Source organism: Anabrus simplex, chromosome 6 (genome assembly GCF_040414725.1).
Source record: "Anabrus simplex isolate iqAnaSimp1 chromosome 6, ASM4041472v1, whole genome shotgun sequence".
NCBI classification, from domain to species: Eukaryota; Metazoa; Arthropoda; class Insecta; order Orthoptera; family Tettigoniidae; genus Anabrus; species Anabrus simplex.
This window is the reverse complement of record NC_090270.1, coordinates 83,656,046-83,678,120: the sequence shown is the minus strand read 5'-3', so window position 1 is coordinate 83,678,120 and position 22,075 is coordinate 83,656,046. Positions and strand designations below refer to the sequence as shown.

General features: G+C 37.3%; 1 protein-coding gene across 2 annotated transcripts in view; it reads right to left on the bottom strand.

Annotated features, from left to right (window-relative positions):
• Positions 1 to 22,075, bottom strand: part of LOC136876123 (poly(A)-specific ribonuclease PARN) — a 271,064-nt gene that overhangs the window by 133,860 nt on the left and 115,129 nt on the right. For both annotated transcript variants that reach the window (XR_010860537.2, XM_067149805.2), the window contains exons 8-10: positions 16,438 to 16,548; positions 15,734 to 15,803; positions 13,528 to 13,583 (exon numbers count right to left, since the gene is read on the bottom strand). Coding sequence is in view for 1 of the 2 variants with exons in the window: in XM_067149805.2 (XP_067005906.1) it covers positions 13,528 to 13,583; positions 15,734 to 15,803; positions 16,438 to 16,548 (237 nt within the window). In the remaining variant the exon portion in view is untranslated. The remainder of the gene's footprint in view (positions 1 to 13,527; positions 13,584 to 15,733; positions 15,804 to 16,437; positions 16,549 to 22,075) is intronic.

Sequence of the window (22,075 nt, the reverse complement as noted above, 5' to 3'; positions counted from 1 at the left end):
GCCTTTTTTGACAATATTGGCTGTGTGTGGGCGAGTGTTGTCATGGACAAAAAAACCATTAACCTTGTTGTGCATACTGGGGTCGAACCCTGTGTAGACGTTACATGAAACTGCTCAAAATTTCAATGTACCGTGCGGCATTCAATGTCATTCCCTCAGGTAGAATTTCCTTCTGGATAATGCCTTGACTATCAAAAAAGGTGATGAGCATCGTTTTGATACATGACTTTTCGGCTCTGACCTTTTTCCGACGAGGGGATCCCGGAGAATGCCATTCCATGCTTTGCCATTTTGTTTCAGGGTCGTACCTGAGACACCAGGTTTCATCCTCAGTGATAATACAGTTCAAGAAATATGGTGTCGCATGCGCCGTTTCAACAAAATCCTGTGAAGCCTCTAAACATGCCTGCATCTGATCGTCAGTCAAGTGATGTGGCACAAGATGAAAACACGTTTTCCTCTTACCTAACTTCTGGGTAACAATTTGTCGCATGGATTCACGGTTAATCTTCAGTTCATCTGCTATCATGCGCACAGTTAATCACCGATCGTTTGCGATTAATGTCCTCACCTTCTCAATGTTTTCATCACTGACGGCGGTCGCCGGTCTTCCACCGCGGGGGTTGTCAGAAACACTTTCCCGGCCTCCTCGGAAACAGGCGAACCACTCCTACACACACTTCAAGGACAGTGTTTGATCTTCATAAACACATACCAGCATCAAATGCGTTTCTTTTGGTGTCCTGCCAAGCTTAAAATAAAACTGTACACTGATATTTTGATCGTTCATGTTTCTGTTCGCCGTTCAGAACCAACGCACTAAACACGCACTGTGTCAAACAGGTTCTACACGGCATACACACGATGCTCAACTGAACAATGTTGGGAGCAGGTAGTCAAAACCTGCTGTTACGCAGGTGCATCGTTGTGTGTTGCCAGTGTTGCCGGATCGACAGTTCTGACTTTATTCACCAAACTTTATTGTCACAGGTTGCAGATTACAAATATCAAGATCTCGCGAAGAAACTTTCTAATACAACATGCTGAAGAATTTACTGCACCTAACACCCAGAGTAGAAATGAAAGGACCGATACTGCAGACGATGATGATAGTGATATAGAACCTTAATCGGGCCGAAAACGCAGGAAATGCCAATTGCGCAATAAATGCAAGAAGAACATGAAAGGTGGGCATGTGTGTAAGGCATGCAAATAGGTTGTCTGCAAGGGATGTATTGGAAAAGAGGAAATCATCACCTGTCTGTAAGCTTTGAGGTTGATGATACACTCATTCACAGAAATACTATAATTCATCACGTGCTCTTCAGACCATTGAAGGATGTGCTTAGTATGGATACATAGGTTCATGAAAATAAAAAACTAATCAGGCAAGAGACTTTCATTGTGTATCCATATAATATCTGATTGTGACTTCTAGTTCACTTTGCATCCATTTATAACTGGATATTTTATATGACTGTATAGTTTAGAATATAATATTTAATATAATATTCAATCAGGAAGATCATTAATATTTATTTTAATTGTAAGAAATATATCTCCACATCTGTATTCACAAATAACAGAATAAAAGCTATATATCACTCGAGGGTCATTTTTGACCCCTCCGTCTTTCTAGGTGGTGCGACTCATTCCGTCTTTCTAGTGTTAAGTGTGCACACTGCTCATTTCAATCACTGCCTCAGAGTAGGAATAGAATAGCTGGAATATTATGATGATCCAGTGTGTTACGTACCAGTAGTATCAGAAAATTTGGTGAACCAGAAGAATGGCATGCTATAGAAGAGAGAGACTAACTGTAACTGTACGTATGTACGATCCCCGAATTTTTGGGTTAGGAAATTTTCGTATATAGTTTGTAATGTTAAAATCATGTAATTTTGTTTATTGAGAATGTAAAAACGTAATATTATAAGAAGAATGTGTAGTCAGGGAATATTGCATATGTGCATCATTATATTTTGTATAAATTTCCGTTTGGGTAAGAGTCTGTAAATATGGCCTAGCCGTAGGATTGTGCAACCGGGAAAACTGCAACTATATCGGGAAGGACGGTTGAAGTCAGTTGAATGTGTTGCAACAAAGTGGCTTGGAAACACGGGGTACAGCAGGTAGTATAGGCTGAAGAATTGGAGTGGATCAATGTGGATATACATGAGTGGACGTTCAATGTCACATCAGACACTCAATAGCCAATACGAGGGCTTTGTTTTAAGCGAGGTTGGGTAGACTGATTGACGTGTAGAGATGTGCCTGTGAGAGCGTTGCTACCAGTAAACTTTCCAGGACGCTATAACCACGTGCAGCAAGCTATATAAGTATGTACGCGTGTGTGGCAATTCATTCGGACTCTGATTCTGTTTCTGGCTGTGTTTGTGTTCTTGATTCTGTGTTTCTCACTCGGACTAGCGCGCGGGAGCTACTTTGCGCAGATTCCTAGGCGATGCTCTATTGGTCTTAAGTATATTTTACCTACGGAGTGAGCACGCTAAATATCGCTGATGCTACAAGTTTCTGGTTTCACCAAAGCGTACCGAATCTACATTCGGTAGTGGATGTGTGATTGTGCACAGAGCTAATTCTGGATAAAGAAGATCGTCGGCCGAGTATCCAGTTACAGTTGGAGAAACGTGAGGCGCCACACTAACCTGTGCGGCACTCAAGAAGGATTCAAGACGTCGATGAAGTGTGTAAATAAGGTTAGGGATGCTCTTCGTAAAGAAGGTTGCATCCGTACGTAGAGAAAGTCGTCGTACTTTTCTCTACCATAATACGATTTTTGTTCTGTAATAGTAGTGAGTGTAGTGGGACTCTTACCTGGAGGTTGTAAAGAAATGTATATCTCGTCAAGTAATGATTTGGTTGTTGTTAGTGGTGTGTATATTTGCCTTTGTAAACGACAAACGAGTAGGTCTCGTCAAGTAATGATTTGGTTGTTGTTAGTAGTGTGAATATTTGCCTTTGTAAACGACAAACGAGTAGGTACCGTGAAGTAATGATTAATGTTGGTCGTAGTTGTTTGTACGTTGCCTTTGTGGACGGCAATCAGGAGGGGGGTCTCTTTAAGTGATGATTATTGTAGTATTTATTATATTTTTGTTTATTATTTTGGGAGTAAAGTCCTGGTATCAAACTTGCAGTAAATCTTTTTATCAGTGGAGTGAGGATGAACCTGGCATGCTACCTACATCTAATTTCAGGGGTAAACAGGTAAGGTTATAAAGTAAGTCTGGAGCTTCGTCAGCCTGATGACCGTCGCCTTGGGAGAGGGAGTTACTCATTGCTATACATAGCTATATATTCCTGTAATTGTTTTACAGGTGGCACCCATTGTCTTGGTATTTATACTTATTTCACTCACCGTTAATTCATTTCATATTTTCTATAAATTGCAAAAAGGTTACAAAACTCCCCAGTTACTTCCCCTCCAATATTCAGGCAGGCTGTTATACTCGGTACGCAGCAGTAATTCTATCTCTCGGAAATAAATGGCAGCAGAATACACAAAGCACATCACAACAAACAATGGTCAATGTAATGTTATTGTTGATCAATTTTATGAGCTTTCTATATTGCAAGCCTTTACATTTAGTTTTCTTCCGACTCTGTGATATTAGAGCATTTAATATAAAGCGAGTCCTCGTTTCTTTCATGAATCCCTCTTGTGTTATTTTTCAAGCGAATGTTCCTTCAGGACTTTTTTTCTCATTCTTATAATCATCTTCACAATTTTTTTTTGCTTTACGTCGCACCAACACAGATAGGTCTTATGGCGACGATGGGATAGGGAAGGGCTAGGAGTGGGAAGGAAGCGGCCGTGGCCTTAATTAAGGTACAGCCAGACATTTGCCTGGTGTGAAAATGGGAAACCACAGAAAACCATACTTCCAATATTATTCTAGTCAGTACAGTAAAACTAATAAGACATAAATAATAGGAAATTCTATTCTCTATAACTTTTGTGAGGTAGTACTTTTCAATATGACCAATAAGATAGGTAAATAAAAATTAAATTTTTGGCACATTCTCCTAAACTACAATTATGAACCGGGTGAGTAAAATTATTTATAGCGTAGACTGTAATTCATTATTCCCCGCCTTTACACACCGACATTCATTAAATTATGTTCACCCATTTTCTCGTACCTCAGCACTGATATGGACTTAGCAACAAAAATCCAATTTCATGAATATTTCTGTTGTTATAGCCAGTATGGTAAAAATTTATAAGACATAAATGATAGGAAATTTAATAATATATAACTTGAGTTATGTAGTATTTATCGATGGAGCCAATAATAACATAAATATTTGAGAATTAAATGTTAGGCCTTCCCCTAAACTATCATTTCACTCAGCATGAATAAAATTATTTATGGCCTAGATTGTAGCGACTTATTCCCCGACTTTATGTACCGATTTTCATTAAATTCTTCTCAGCCGTTTTCTCATGATGCACGTAGATACATATGTACATACATACATAGTTGACAGACAGACATTACGGAAAATTAAAACTTGCATTTCCCCTTGTTCCTGTGGTCACAACCGGTACAGAAATATTTTTAAATTCTGAGTAATGTACAGACAAAACTCTTATTTATTTATAGTGAGATAAATTAAAATTAGTCGGAATTGTCTCCAAATGGCTCCAAGAATCTCTAGAAAAGTCACTAGTTGTTATCATTGAAACTGTCACTAAATTACTAAAAAAGACTCCATATATAGCGACCAGTCTCTAGAACCACCGAGAGAGTTAGCCATGCGGTTAGGGGTGCGCAACTGTGAGCTTGCGTCCTGGAGATAATGGATCGAATCCCACTGTCGGCAGCCCTGAAGATGGTTTTCCGTGGTTTCCCATTTTCACAACGGGCAAATGCTGGGGCTGTACCTTAATTAAAGCCACGGCCGCTTTCTTCTCCCACTCCTGGGCCTTTCCTATCCCATCGCTGCCATAAAACTTATACTTATCTGAGTCGGTGCAACGTAAAGCAATTTTTTTTTTGATCTCTAGAATCGACTAGACTGATATGAAGGAACACGAACATAGCACATGAGAACGAGAGATTGACAATCTATATACGAGTCGCGATATACAGGTTTCAATAAACATTGCAGATTTGCCCACATTTTTCGCATTAATAAACGTCGTTTGAAAGCGGCCAATGAGTGAAGGAATTCCGGCCACTGGCGTACGAAAGACGAAATGGCGGGATATGAAAACAAATGTTTGAAGTTCACCAAAAAAATAAACTAAAATCGGGAGAAAGAATAATCGGGAGGCGGGAAAAACTGTTGAAAGTAGGGAGTCTCGCGCCTAAATTGGGAAAGTTGGCAGGAATGCATTTTCTTTGCTGCACCTCGATTCAAATTAGTATATTATCAACCTGGAAGAATACACATCCTAAACACTTGAAATAATCTATCGGTTCCAGTTTTGTTTTCCCGACCTAATACTCTATTCTTTGATTTTTTCCTACTGACATTAATTCAGTCTTAAAAATGCTAATTATCATATACTCTCTGCAGACCTCTTTTCAACTGCTTCAAGATATTAGACTGCAGGCTTTGAGCATACACTGCCAATTAAGATCAAGTGTCAGCATAGGCTTAACTTCTAATTACATTCCCACCCAACTGAACTATAATCTTGTCTAACCTCTGTACTACTTTGAACCAAGAACTCATTCCACCATCAATCCCCACTGCTGCCTGATTGTCAATATAAATGCCTCTGACTGCCTGTAATGCCCTCCCTAGATCCCACAACCTCTCAACACAAACATCATGTTTTCCCTTGTTACCATGTTGTATATCATATCTTCTCTAGATCTCATCATCATGAGTCCTGTAACTCATTGCTGAGCGTTGTGACCCCATTTGACCTCGCACAATATTCTTGATTAAGCGGCGCCAACTTTGACGATGTTCAGCTTCTCTTAAAGCCTGCTGAAGAGTCAGACCAATGGTACACAGAACTTGATCAATCCACCTGCTCGATGTCCTTTCTCGTGGTCTTCTGCCAACAACTTTGCCTTCCATGATACAGTTCTCCAGATTTTCACTATCCCGTCTTACAATATGTCCGAAGAATTGGACGATTCTCCTTGTGACGCGAGAGGAGAGATGTTCGGAGATATTCAGTTCTTGAATAATAGATGTATTAGTTCTTCTATCCGTCCAAGGTACATGGAGCATCCTTCTCCAACACCACGTCTGAAAGGCGCCGATGCGGTACTTATCTCTTGCCTTGAGGGTCTAGGTCTCGGAACCATAATGGAAGACGGAGAACACAAGAGAATCAACTAGTCTAATCTCTGTACTGTTTGTGATTGCTCTGCTCTCTCATATTTTTGTGAGTTTGCTCATGGCAACACGCCCTAAGGTGGTACGTCTCCTAATCTCTTTGTCAGAACTTCACAGTATCACAGATGGTCGACCCAAGGTATAGAAAGTCATTTACCATTTCCAGTTCCTCTAGATCTACGGAACATAAAAATAAGCTGGGCTGAATAGCATGGATAGTAGAATGCTGGCCTTCTGAGCCTCGCTCAGCAGGTTCAATCCTGGCTCACTCTGGTGGTATTTGAAGGTGCTCAAATATGTCAGCCTTTTGTCGGTAGATTTATTGATGCGTAAAAGAACTCCTGCAGGACAAAATTCTGGCACATCAGTGTCTCAAAAAACTATGAAAGTAGTTAGTGGGATGTAAAAACCAATATTATTATTATTCTTGTGTTGTTATGCCCATTCATAGTGCGCATTGGAACTTGTTCATTGGCTTGATGACTCTCGCCTCCCTATTCTTCCAAAATCTCATTATGAACTAAATGTGTTGCCTCTTCCATTCTTCTGACCACTTTGTACCAGTCCTGCTGCTACTTTTGACCACAAATGTGTTTATTATTATTATTATTATTATTATTATTATTATTATTATTATTATTATTATTATTATTACTACATAAGACATAGCAGTCTATTCCTCTGGTATTTTTCAATTACTTGATGCATACTGAAAATCTGACCCTGACAGCCCCTCTTCAATCTGTAATCACATCAGATTTCATCCAACTTACTCACCAGCGACCGCACATCTAAACGAGACGATAAAGCTAGTTGCAAACAAAGGATTCTAGAGGTGCATATTTAATTCAAAAAGGCTTGCACACCTAACACTGACAGGTCTAATAGTCCATAATGAACATACATACATGTACGTACTTACCTCTTCCTTTTATTGCTCCCACTTCAAAAACTGACCTGCGATTGTGTTCATCCTACCATGAGACTATTCAAGTTCCTATACTGCCACTTGCCTACCAGCATGGTTTAATATGAATGCAACAATGAATAAAAATGCAAGTACCTTTTTTAATAATGACAGAAGAAGACACTTGACCTATGAGCAAATATAAAGAGTATTATTTAAAAGATGCGTGCAGTGGGATGAACGTTGCTGCCTATTCAAAAAAGTTTTGTTGTCCATGACAGATTCCCTATTCCATCCTCTTCTCCTCACATCTTCCCTCAGTTGGTCCATCCATCGGCTTCATCTTCGAGCTGGTCTTCTACCGGTTATTCTCTTTTCCAAATAAGCACAGGGTAACCTTGTGCTATTCATTCACTTAACATGCCCATACCATTTAAGTCTAAATGACCTTAGTCTTTCCTCCATAGATTCATTTAGACCAAGGTTAGACCGGATCTCATAATTTTTCACGTGATTAAGTCGTGTCTTTTGGAGGGCAGTTCCAAGAAATTTCATTTCACAGGCTTGAATCCTACTACAATCCTTTGATGTTAGTGTGCAGGTTTCCAGAGAATATGTAAGGATGGTAATGAAATATGACTTGTATAGGATCATTTTTGTTCTTTGTGGGACCTTCTCATCCCATAGTAGGTGTCTAATGATACTGTAAAAGTTAGAGCCTTTGGTTCCTCTGTTCGTTATTACTATCTCAGCTCTATTATTACTAGCCATTATGCTTCCTAAATATCTGAATTGGTGTACTACTGGTGGTCCAGTATTTTTATGTTGCATTCTGTATTATGTCTGCTGATTTTCAATGCTGCTGTTTTTGATGGGTTCTATTTCATTCCATAATCATCAAACTTCTTACACCATGCATTCAGATTATTTTGCACTCCCTCCTCTGTTTCATCACATATTGCCACATCGTCAGCAAACACCAGAGCCTGAAGATCTTTATTACCTTTTTCCTTTTAGTTCTTTTGAAATGGTATCCATATCTGCTATGAAAAGAAGAGGTGAATAGGCACTTCCCTGATGTACTTCTTTGGTTGTATGAACCATTCAGAGCGACCATCTCCAATACTGACATAGCTTTTGCAATTAGTATATAGCATTTGGATCTTCCTAATAAGGTACTAGTTTTCTAAGACTTTTCCAAACAGTTGATCTAGGAACATTATCATACTCCTCTTCAAGGTCCATAAACACAATAATTAGGTCTTTTCCTCTTTCCCAGTGTTTCCCTGCCAACATCCTCAAGGCAAATATCAGATCTGTTGTGCTTCTTTCAGCCCTAAAAGCCATGTCATTCCTCTTCTAAGATAGGTATATCCCTTACTCTGGATTTTAAGGCCATGTGATAGGAGGGTAATGCCTCTGCAATTTTCACTTTTCCTTCTACTCCCTTTCTTAAAGATAGGAACTACCATCCCTTGTGTCCAATCTTCAGGTATTTCGTTATCCTTCCATATTGTTCTGAGAACTCTATACAGCCACTGTATTCCTGGTGGACCAGCAGCTTTAATCATGTCAGCTGTAACTTCATCAGCTCCTGCTGACTTACCACTTCTCATCATATGGAGAGCTTGCTCTACTTCTGTCCACGTAATTGGGATATCTTCCTCTATTGCTTTCTGTCCTACATCCTCAACAGAGATCTCATTAGGGCCATTTAGGAGCTTCAAAATACTGTCCCATTGTATCCCTGATATCTTTCATATTGCGAACTATATTCCCATCTGCTGTCTCCAGAGCTGTAATTGCTTCTTTATCTGATCTTTTACTTTTTACTATTCCATATATCATTTTCATATTCCCTTTCTTCTTCCAGTTACGTCAAGCAGTGCTCCCCAAATATCTTTTAACGGTAAGGTCCTCAGGCACAATAACTACCCTACGTATCTGGGAGTAACATCAGATAGGACACTCCTTCAGGAAACACTGCTCCTAAAATCAGAAGTTGAAACAACATTCTGCACAGGTTATGTGGTACAATTTGTGGTTCTTCAGCACCTCCACCAACATTTTCTGTCCTTGGTTTGGTCTCCTCTGCAGCTCCAATTTGGCTCAACAACTGTCATGTGAAACTTGTAGACACACAGTTCACAACACCATCATGAGGATAATTTCAGGCATCAAACTGAGATATAATTAAATCCCTTACATGCAATAATTTCAGGTGTAGTGAGATCAAATTCTATCCACTGGCTTCCCGTCTTGAGTAATATCAAGTCTCCCCACACTCCGTACAATACAAGCTCTGTTGAGAGAATACTCAAAGATAAACAACCATCCTGACCTGCTCATTGCACTTGACTGAACACTGGCCTCGGACATTAAAATGTAACTCTATAAAGTTTTCTTGCCGCCGTTTCATACAGCTGCCATACAAAATAAATAATATGCCAATTAATGCTTTCATGGCCAAAGATTAAGAAAGGCAAAGCAATAAAAGCCTTTTAGATTATGAGGTTGTGTGTGGGCATGTGTGCATGAGCAGAGTTTTGCCCACAGCATGCCACTGGGCTCGAATGCTCCAAGCAGCAGCAGACTCACGGTGCAGTTAACGAACAAGGATTGTTAACTAGGCGGAACTATATATAGACAATCTGTTGCTGTTGGGCAGCATCTTGGGAAGGCGTGCCAGTCCAACTGATAAGCCCAATGGCATACAGTGCACAAAATAACTCAAAAGGTTCTTGTTGCTGTGAATATATATATAATTTGTTTCAAATGTTAGTAGATATGCTTAGAAGGGCTAGATCATAACTTTATTTATGAGCAATTTCAGAAACACTGCTGTAATGATACATATCTTGACTTTAAATTATTCTCTGAAAGTGACAAGTTGGTCGCTGTGAGCAAAAAGAAGTATGGCTAATGACTTAAGAGTGGAATTTTTATGAAATGATGTAATCCTGAGGTACATAACCTTTAAAAGTAGCCATTCCTACCAGTTATTTCACAGTGTGTGGATGTAACGTAAACATACTATGTCTGGAAAGAAAATTAGCAACATTTAAAAATTTGGAAGATGGAATGAAACAGCACTTGAAAAAAAAATGGATTTTTGCGATGTACGTTGGCACCATATAGAATTACTGGGACAAAAAGAACAAATTCAATGTGCTACACATTTCCTTCAATGTGTTACAAAGAAACAACCAAGAGCAAAAAGCATACAAAAGTTACTGCTATCTTTCCATAATAGACGAGAGCAACAGTTTACTTCAGTGTAGTTATGTAAGGCATTACATTTTTTATTATGTACAGTGAAACCTTGTTAGTACGTTTCTGCAGGGGACGATGGAAAAAATCGTGTTAAGCAGGAAAACGTACTATCGAATATCCAATTAAAAACTATCCAACAGGAAGATGGTATCACTTTACGCATTAGTACATTTTACACACACACAGAGAGAGAGAGAGAGAGAGAGAGTGTGCGCGAGTGCGAGTGTGAGTGTGAGTGTGTGTGTTTTTTGTTGTTTTTTTTCTTTCTTCAGGAGATAAGAGAGAGCACTAAAAAGTGTGGAAAAGTCTAAAGAACAAATATCAATGTATTACAGAACTATTTAAAATTGTTTTATTTGAATCCACCTTGTCAATACACTTATTAATGAAAGAAAACTACTTATTTAACCATACATGTTTCAGGAAGTCAACCATTCCCTTCATCAGTGGTTAGTTCAAAGAATAAAACAATATAACACAATCTTTTGTTTTTAAAATTCAAAGAAGTATTGTGTCCTAATACACAATATCAATGAATAAAGAAAACTTAGGAAATGATATAAAAATGATCAATACATAAAATTTTGTTGAACTGAATGAGAGTACTTATATAAAATTAAGATCTTCAAGTTTTTCTCCTTTTTTCTTATTTTTGTTCCTTAAATGATTATATACTAGTCCATACAGTGGGTTACCTTCTGCACTCTCATTTATTTTTTTTTTTTTATTTTATTTTTTTTTTTTGTAAATTTCTAAACTTTCCAAAACAGTCATTAATTTTTCCTTTTTGGCCGAATGTAATAATTTCATGTCATTAGAAATGTCTGTAAATTTATGATTCTTTTCAACCATATGTTCTCCCATTGCCGAATATCTTTTATGTTTGACTGCATTAACATGTTCTGTAAAACAATCAGACTAGTCAACACGGATCAAACAACCATATTAACCTATCATGGTTAAGTTTATCAACAGAACAAATATCAATAATTCTCTACTGGAGCCTGTTAAAGTAACAAGAGACTATTAAAAGATGTGAAAAACTCTGAAAAACAGATACGACATTCTTTTGCCCTTGGACTCATAGAAGTAGCTACAGTACCTACATAGTATAGCACATCACTTTCTTCATAAAATAACTGTATAATGAATTGTTAGCTGAAGCCTTAGGTTTCTGACCAGTGGGTAATTAAACACTGTTTTCTGGTAACTTTGTTCGAGCATGAATTTCACGCGAGGTTATACTCGCCATTCGCGATTAAGCGCCTTCGGCTTCCACCTCAAACATGAAACTTCAGCAGTGCTCGGCATTGGTTCGGACAGACTCGTCGATGAATAAACGTGCCAACTCAGTTTGTATTTTTGCATTAATGGTACATCACTTTACTTTCAATTTATTGTGTTGAGTGGTAAAAAGAAGGGAAGTGATTATATGTCGCGTGACAGCCTACTTACGGACTAATAGGATAATCGTGAGAAGTTCAGCAGTGCGGTACCTGCAGTATCTGTCTTGCGATAGCCTAGCTATGGATCAGGAATCCGCATCTTAAGCGCATAGAGTTGGTGCGAACATTAAAACTAGCACTTTCTACTTCGAACACTATCGTGGGCAACTAAGACAAAATTGTAAATATGTATATGGAAACTAGAAACAGAACAAGAAAATGAGTGCGCAAAGGAAAGTTTCCGAAGTTGGAAAGAATGATTTTGAATAAATAAATTTCTAACTTCCGATTGGAATGCGAAATAGGCTACAAGCACAATCAAGCGCACTGGGTTATTCAACAATCTCACTGACATCATCAAAGACCTTTCCATAGAACAAAGAATATAGAACAAAAAAAAAAAAAAAAACACTTTTCCCTTTGAGAAAATCAAATGATCATAGATATGTCTCTCGGTCATGACCATCCACCAACGGCTGCACGGTTGTTAGAGTTACATTTCTGTTACAAATTTTATGGCGGTAACTTCTGTGATGCAAAATTTCGGATGACTCCCAGCCATAAGCCATGTATGTCAAAAGGACAGCTTTAAAAAAAAAAAAGCGTGAAAACGGAATTCAGCCCTCCTAGCCGCAGTGGAATCTATTCCTGTGCTTTAACTTAGCACTGTCCTGTCTTGTTCTAGTGTAAAGTTTTTGCTGCCCATCAATGACGCAAAACTCAACTTTACCTAAGCTAAGAGCTTGCCCCTCGAAGGCGCAATATACTCTGTGTTCGAGAATTCAAGGTCATTTCCTTTTAACGCGCAACTTTCTCCGAACAACCCGTGGCGAGGGCTCTTGTCTCTGTTGGAAATCACATTCCGTACCCAAGGAATGACAAAGAACATTTTCAGATCTGAGGAATATATGATCATACTAAGCGGTAAAGGCGAAATATCGTGACATGTTAAGTGAGGGATTTTTTTATACAGATTTAATATGATGGACGCCGGGATTTCAAATTTACGACGTGCTAAGCGGGAAAACGTGATAATGAGGAACGTACTAAAGAGGTTTCACTGTGGTTAAATAATGCTACACTGTATAAGTAAATATTAATGCTTCTTTAAATTATTCTTAACCTCTTTGCTCATTACCAAGAATTAAACTATACGTAAAACCATATTCTGCATGCAATTTCCCATTAACTCAATATAACTGATATAACAATACAATCTGCTTGGAGATGAAAATATTTTTATACAGACGTTCGATTGTAGTGGTGTGGAAGTTTAGTAAAGGGAGAAGAAAGTTACGTTTAACGACAAATAGTATACAAACGACTACCACTTCCAAAACCACAGTGACTACATATGCAATACATATGCACTTCTTTCAATTGAAATGTCAACAATTAACTAACAATACAGGTGACTGATTTCATAATAAATACTTTCCCTGTAGTTTATCTTTCATTATATAGTATACAATTCATGGGAATAAAACAAATAAATAATAAAACTTCCTTATAGGTTTCTGAAGAGTCAGAAGACTACTCCTAAGTTAGTGCAACTGTTCATTATAAGATACTTACGATCTTCTGCCCCTAGGTGGATATAAGGGAGATCCAGAAGTCTCATCAAATGCATTCTGTGGAGGAAAAGAATAGAATCACAACAAACCAATATCTTACATGTGGAAGTCTCTTAAAGATATTAAGTAAATTTTATTGAAATTTGGCCTGAACATTGGATGAAGCCAAACATATGACTTGATCTACATGGGGTCAACTTGTAAACTGTTGAGCATGACGGTCATCAGTACATAAATGACCCTGAACAAGGTAGCTGTTGGCCACCCAAAATCAAAAAGTCACTGCTGCAGCAACTTGAGCAAAAACTGACTCAACAAATTGGTGATCTGCCTTGTCTGTGGCAGCAACCACTTTAAAAACTCGCCCTATCATGAATTAGCCAATAAATAGTCCGCAAGCCTTGTTCATAACAAGCAGCAAATACAAATACTCACTCTGTTTCCTTACCTCACTACCCCAACGATTAATCATCGCTAGAAGGTGGGATGACCCCAGTAGACTGAGTAAATGGGACCCCAACTCCACCATTATGCAAACATTTTATCAATGATGACCAAAACAATTGCATATCAATCTCAGAACCAGAAATATTCCCAATAATAATAACTTCTCCAGCCAAGAACCAGTCTCTCCGCCCCCTACTGTGACTGCTTCCAATGCCGTTAAACCTCTAATCAACACCATCACCCTCACAGACGAATGACAAAACCACACTATCACCATCACTCCTTGCAGAAATGAAAGTCTGTACCTAATAAACAAAGTCTTGGGTTCAACCCACTGACTCCAGTTATTCTTCTGTACCTAATTCCCAACAAATGACAACATATCTTACCAAAGCAAAGAAAGTTCTTCTCCTAGTCATCCAGACAGTAGTTTCTACTACTGACTTGAACATATTACATAAACAAAATTTATAGGGACCCATGGAACCAAACTATCATCACAAGCACTCACAATGACACTTAAGATGACAAAGTACACACAAAACCCCAAAACTACCCCGACACAGTAATACAAAACTAAAGGCACTCAAGGTCTCTAGGATTCTAAGTTCCAAAACCATGTAAACACACCATGAACGTCTCGCCCAGAGAGGAAGACCATTAAGTCTGTTTCCTTTTTAGCACTCAAAATAAACAATCATTCACACAGCCAAAGAGTGAGAATAAGAGAAAAAAAGCCTGGTCTCAAGCCTAAGATGAAACACCACCCACGGCCGTCTCCATTGGTAATTCACTGTCAGAGGGTACACCACTCTGTGTCAAACCATCCACACCAAATCAGCTGCAAAAGGTATAGTGCCAACCATCACCACACTAAATGTGAGGTACCTGTCTGAACTGCAAGGGTAACCATGCTGCCTGATTTCCAGGATATCCACACATTAAGGTGGCAAACAGGAAAAACTAAACCCAATTATGAACACACAAAAACAACACACACCAGTTTAGTGGACCTAGACACCCCACCATCACCACCATCATCACCAATTCTCATGACCATTTACTAGGTCACTCAGCCATTACCCACGATTTACAAACTAGGACACGACTTCAGTAACCCATGACCTACATATGAACTATAGTCTTAATATGTCATAATAAAAAGGATTTGTGGTTTGAAGAGAAACAATCTGTAAACAAAGGATGCTTGTTCTTTTAAGCTACTGCTTTAGTCAATTTTTTTTTAATATGCACACTGTCTATGCCACGATACATACTGCCTCAGTATCTTACACAGTTCAGAACTGTCACACGAGTTATGCCTTACACTAGAATTATTTACTGAACTAAGTGACTCACAATTTGAAAGTTTGGTTGTTGTTTTTTTTTTTTTTTACAATTTTGCTTTATGTCACACTGACAAAGATAGGTCTTATCACAATGATGGGATAGGAAAGGTCTAAGAGTGGGAAGTGGTCGTGGCCTTAATTAAGGTACAGCCCCAGCATCTGCCTGGTGTGAAAATGGGAAACCACAGAAAACCATCTTCAGGATTCGTATCTACTATCTCCCGAATGCAAGCTCACAGCTGCACGCCCATAACCGCATGGACAACTCGCCCGGTATTTGAAGTTCTATAAACATGAGCAGTAAGAGAAGTAGTCTACTCTGTGAGCTTTATAGCAGAGACTATTTTAAACTAGAAACTGAAGGCACTCTAAATTAATAAAATTATTTCTCCGCAATGCAATAAAACTTACCTATTCAAGAATGGCTTGAGAAGAGGTGAGCTGGGTAGGACCGGTGTTTCACGTGGTTTATTTTCACGACCTAGAAAAAGAAGTTTTCAATCAATACAGAAGTTGCATCAGCAGAGAGGGATTGTGAAAAGTATGAGTAGAAAGAGAAGGTATGAAAAAGAAAGAGAGGGAGTATGCATGTATATCCGTCAGTCAGTGCCGTAACACTGCACATACTGCCTCAGTATCTTACAGTGCTGGTCACACGAGTTATGCCTTAAACCAGAATGGTAACAGAAGTTACCTACTCTCGCAGATATACAACAGAGAATATTTTAAACTACAAACTGAAAGATCTTGCTTCATATCTCTGAAGAAAACCACAACTGTTCTAATAATGCCACAAGATTACATTAAATTAAATTACACTCTTGCCTTATTGAGGCTGTATTACACAAACAAGGAATAGCAGAATAATACATGGTAATCACATATTTCATAATCAATCATATTGACATGTAATAATAAACTAAAAAGACAAAATAACTGCCTAACAAAGGAACCTCAATATTCCTATATACCCTACAGTCCATGAGCTATTCTACCACTACAGAAAACTTAATTCCAAATCAAGAGAACTAGGTTCCATCATCACTTCAACATTTTAATGGCTATTACCTAAGCTAAAATGCCACAAAACAAATTCTTCACAAATTGTTACCCACCTAAGTATGAACACATTGACAAGAAACACAATCCAGTAATGTAGGCATCATAACCAGCTTCATGAGACTTCTCTTCCACATTGTTGTAGCCTTGGCCTTTCTCCACAGGATCTGTGAAAATGAACAGATGTACTAACATCAAAGTTCCATACCACAAATGTTACAAGTTCTGGCATGTAACTTATAGTGAAATTTCTGCTTAGTACCTACCAGCAACCAGACCTTCAAGGAAAACATTAAATGAAGATTAGGTCAGACTTTGCTTGCACCAATGGAAACAAAACTAAGATACACAAATTTTTGGAATAATTTAAAATCAAGCAAAGATTTTTAAATAAATATTCCCCAATCTATAATTAATGATCTTGAATAAATATAATTTTATGGAATCTCTTCCATCATCACCAAGTTACACTATACTACCCTTTAAATAACACATCCACTTTTAAACAATGCATTGATGATGATGCTTGTTGTTTAAAGGGGCCTAACATTGAGGTCATCGGCCCCAAACAATGCATTCCTTTGCATTTATACTGTATGGAAAAAAAAAATAGTACTAGAGAACTTATCAAAATATCTTGCTTCACATCCTCTGAAGCAAACCAAAACCCTAATAACACCAAAATATTTAAATGGAATTATATCCCCGCCCTACTGACGAAGACATACTCTCATCTGACACTAGATGATTCACTATGCACTGTTATAACCAGAGACTTAATTCATAGTGCCATAATCCACAGTGTGTGGCAGGATAGATGAACAGGTAGAGATGACTCCAACCACAAAATAAAATTATTAGACTAATAAAAAATAAAATTACCCAAATTCTGAGTATTTCCAATAATTCTTCCACAACCCTGAATGCATATTTACCCATGTAATTCTCCCACCCTTGATTCTGAAATGGAAATTTGGGGGGAAATAAAAATTTGAATTGTTTTTCCACAGTGATTAAGTAAAAGTTGTTGTTCATCAATGTGTTGCTTTGTTTTTTTTTAACAAAATATGCGGGTGTGGAAATATTAAAGCTATGGTTAGATGGGCATTTTTAAACATAACATTTTTATCTGTTGAATAATGCAAGGTGTATGAACAAAACGGTGTGAATATACCATGGCTAGAAGCTAAAGAAGTTATCGCACAATAAGTACAAAGCGATCCTCAAGGTCACAGCGCTGACGAATGGATCACGGTTCATAATCTTCCAGTACATGATGCAACCTTTAGCGGCTAGACGTACAATAGGTAATGTAATGTTTCAGCGAGTGGGTTGACTACCAACTATTATACTATACATCACTTTCCCTGCCATTTCTGTTCATGATGGCACCTGAGAACCAATAACAAAACAATCACTTTTGATTTTACACTTAATTTCATCACGACTAGGGGGTAGATTTCAGCCAAGTCATACTTTTTTCCTTAACATTATACAGTAGAAGTTCATTATAGTGAGGAATAGCAGGAACGGCAATCAGTTTGTTCAACACTTGCATTTTCGTGGATGATATCCAAACTACGGCTTGCTAGTTTGTAATTTTTCGAAATTCGATACTACATGAAAGTGTATGTTTAATTTCATTCCCAAAAAAAAAGTATCACTCCAGAGGCCTCTGTGGCATATGTTCCAGTTTTCTTCTTCAAACAGAGTCACCTAACCTAACCATATATGTATCATGAAAATGTATGTCAAGCGCACACAGAGAAATAATAACCTACTCGCAACAAATTTACATGGGAACAGCCTTTATGAAATTTAACTAGACGTGAGAAAATATAAACTATTGTCTGAAACAGTGATGTACTCTGCCATATCTTGAGGTGTATCCCATTCTTACTTAATTTCAGTAACGTATATAACATTAAAAATAAAGCGATTGTTAATTCAGCCTTTATTTCCAACGAGTTAACAACTGCTAATGGATATGTTATTTATGCATTTATTACAAAAACAAGTTATCCTCTTTCATTCTGAATTTTCTTTTAGAAAACAGCAGTCGGCAGGCATTACTAATCTACATCGCCTTAGAATGTTGACGAGAGAGCTTGAAGTGCGCATAGCAAGAAAAGTCGCATTTTATATATTTTCCGTTAAGATACTGTAATGATAGCAGACTGTCTCAACACCAAACTGTGGAACTATGAAAGACCATAATAATGCCAGATTTAAATACAATGGATCAGCAGTCAACCAGCTGTATTCTAATATGTCATATACATAAAATAAAAGATTCTCATACTTCAATTTTTTACATTGTTGTATTGTCATTTTGTCCGCAAACCGTTGGCACATAGTTCATTTTAAAAAATGTTGTTGATACACAGACATTTCATAGAATTGGGATATAATATGAAAGGATTTTCATGTTTGTATTTTCTAACAATGTTGTATTGTATTGTCATTTTGTCCGCAATCTGTTGGCACATAGTTCATTATAAATAAGATCTTTGATACATGTGATTTGACTAACAAGCTGAAGAAGAGAATTTGTTTTCTCGAAACATGTACTTGTGTTTGTATATTAAGTGTGTATATAAATAAATGATAGTTCAAATATTAATATATTCTGATCTGTATAGACTAAGCGGAACCTGGACACAATTAACTGTTATAATTAAGTCAATACAGACCATTAGTGGCCATCATGGTCAAGTTAACAGATACTGAGATTTCTTATTCAAACAGCATCACCTAATCTAACGTAACCCTGTAGGCCTATATACCAAGAAAACATATATCAAGCGCTAGTAGAAAAGTGATAACCTCCTCGCTATTAATTTAGATGGGAATACACTTACCAAAATTTAACCAGACACGAGGAAATATAATCTAACCTGAGAAATCAGTGATGCGCTCTGCCATATCTTTGGGTGTATCGCATTCTTAATTAATTTCAGTGTAAAATATTAAAATTAAGCGATCATTTAATTAGCCTTTATTTCCAACAAGTTAACAACTGCTATCGACCACGTTATTTACGTATTCGTTACAAAAACATGTTCTCCTCTTTCATAACTAATTTTCTTTACAGAACAGCAGTTGCGAGAGAGCTATAAATTTACACGATAATAGCCTTTCATAAATTTAACCAGACGAGAGAAAATTTATAACTAACCTCTGATATCAATGATGCCCTCTGCCATATCTTGAGGTGTATCCCAGTCTTTCTTAACTGCAGTATTTCGCATTAACATTAAGCGATCGTTTACTTCAGCAACTGCAATCGGACATGTTATTTACGTATTACAAATAAACACATGTTCTACTCTTTCAATTTTAATTTTCTTTACAGAACAGCAGTCAACTGGTATTACTAATCAACTCCGACATTGCCTTCGAATGTCGACGAGAGAGCTCGCTAGTGGACATAGCGAGGAAACAATACCAAAGATGATCAATCAGCATGCAATATAATCGCTGGATGCATAAATATCGGTAATGGAAAAAAAACGTGCACGCTTAATCACTCGTAATAACAGATGTGTCAGTGACAGGGCTCTCGCTGTAACCAAAGGATAATACACTGTTTAATATAGGAATTTTGAAGGGACAGACAAAATCTCGTTATAACGGGGTTTTCATTATATCCCATACTCGTTTTCTACTGTATCATGTAGTCTTGTATTCTAAACGCATTTCCAAGCATGATAATCAAAATTAAACAGGTTTTATTGGGCATATAAATGCATATTCAGCCTTTTTTAAGTTTTGTGGCATATTTTGAACAAAATATCATTATGACAAATTTTGGTAATTTTTATTTGAATTACATTTTTAAAAAATCAGAGTAAGCTTTAGAAATTATTTTTCAGGATAGACTGGAAGCAGTGGAACCTCGATTCTCTGTTTCTGGAAGGACCACGGGAAAAAAACGTAGAACATGTGAAAACAGAATATCCAGAACGAATGAACCATCAACAATTTGGCTAAACATTTAAAAAAAAGTATATATATATATATATATATATATATATACTTATAATCTTACGAACACCCCTAAACCAAACCAAACCAAACTACAGCCCTAATGGGCCTTCTGCCTACCAGGTAATCGTAGAACGAGTGAACCTGGAACCAGTCCTCATAGCCAGGTAAAAATGCCTAACCTGGCCGGGAATCAAACCCGGGCCCTCCGGGTGAGAGGCAGGCAAGTTAGACAGCGGGGCCGGCTTCAAACATTAATTACCGGTACACGACTTAAAAATCTTGAAACTTTACATTCAATTTTACTGGGTAAACTTCGTCAGTTTCCTCTGAAAACTCTTTTTTCAGTTCAGCAACTTTGATCAGCCAAACTCTTCTAAAAATCTAATACCAGTAACGCTAAGCCAAACAACAATTGACCACAAGTAGCTTTTTTAATTCTCTAATCTAATAAAATAAAACACATTAGATACAAAAGCATCCAACATTATGGCGAAATCCATTTTTTTTCCCTATTGTAATTTGGGCACTGGTATACTGTTCATAGTCGGTTTATGGAAATCATGTACCGCGTAAATTAGGCCTACATCGACTTTTAAAGGTTATGTTGAACTCGAGAATATAGTTTTGAATGTAAGTATCGATCCTCCAGTTCTAGAATCCATTATATACATATTCAATTCTTCGAATTAAATTCTGCTCGTCACTAATCACAATCAAATTGGAAAAAGAAAACAGATCATTAACACTTCCGAAATTACGGTTATTCGCGACCTTGAGCTCAGCTGGAAAACACGCTCACTGTACAAGTCGGTACGAGTGCAAGTTCACGGAACATTGTGAAATTCTTATCTTTAATTAAACATGCTAACTAAGCAAAACGTAAAGCATTCTATTAGAGTGAACGTTTCTAATTCTAATTGTATTAAAAAGGTTGAACCATTATATATCTTATTTCAATTTAATTGTGAACTCAGTTCAATACGGAACATTATGCAACTCATCTTTAAATGAACATGCCAACCAAGCAAAACGTAAAGCCTTCTATTAAAATGAAAGTTTCTAATTCCACTCGTATTGAAAAGGTTGAACCATTATATATCTTATTTCAATTTAACTGTGAACTCAGTTCAATACGGAACATTATGCAACTCATCTTTAAATGAAAATGCCAACCAAGCAAAACTTAAAGCCTTCTATTAAAGTGAAAGTTTCTAATTCTACTCGTACTGAAAAGGTTGAACCATTATATATCTTATTTCAATTTAACTGTGAACTCAGTTCAATACGGAACATTATGAAATTCTTATCTATTTTGCCTTAATTGTCAAATCTTTTAGCTTCACCAATTTTGAAAATTATTCTAGTTGAAACTGAATATTGTGCTACATGCTGTCAATTAACTCTTTCAAAATCTGATCCTAGAATGTGAACAGACCCAACAATCCTAAATAATACATCATATTTTCTCAGGAAGAAGAATAGTTTTGATAAACTTTTTCTCTACTACACCAAACAATCTGTCTGTAGGCATATTAATAAAGGCCACAGACAAGAGAAAAAAAAAAAGACATTCCATTTTAAAACCATACTGAGATGCTATTATTACAAAACATGAACAGCATACAACAGTTCTTACTCTAACAGGCACAGCTATAATAGAACACACTTGTCTGTCTGTTACGTCATCAGCCCAGAGCTGGTCCG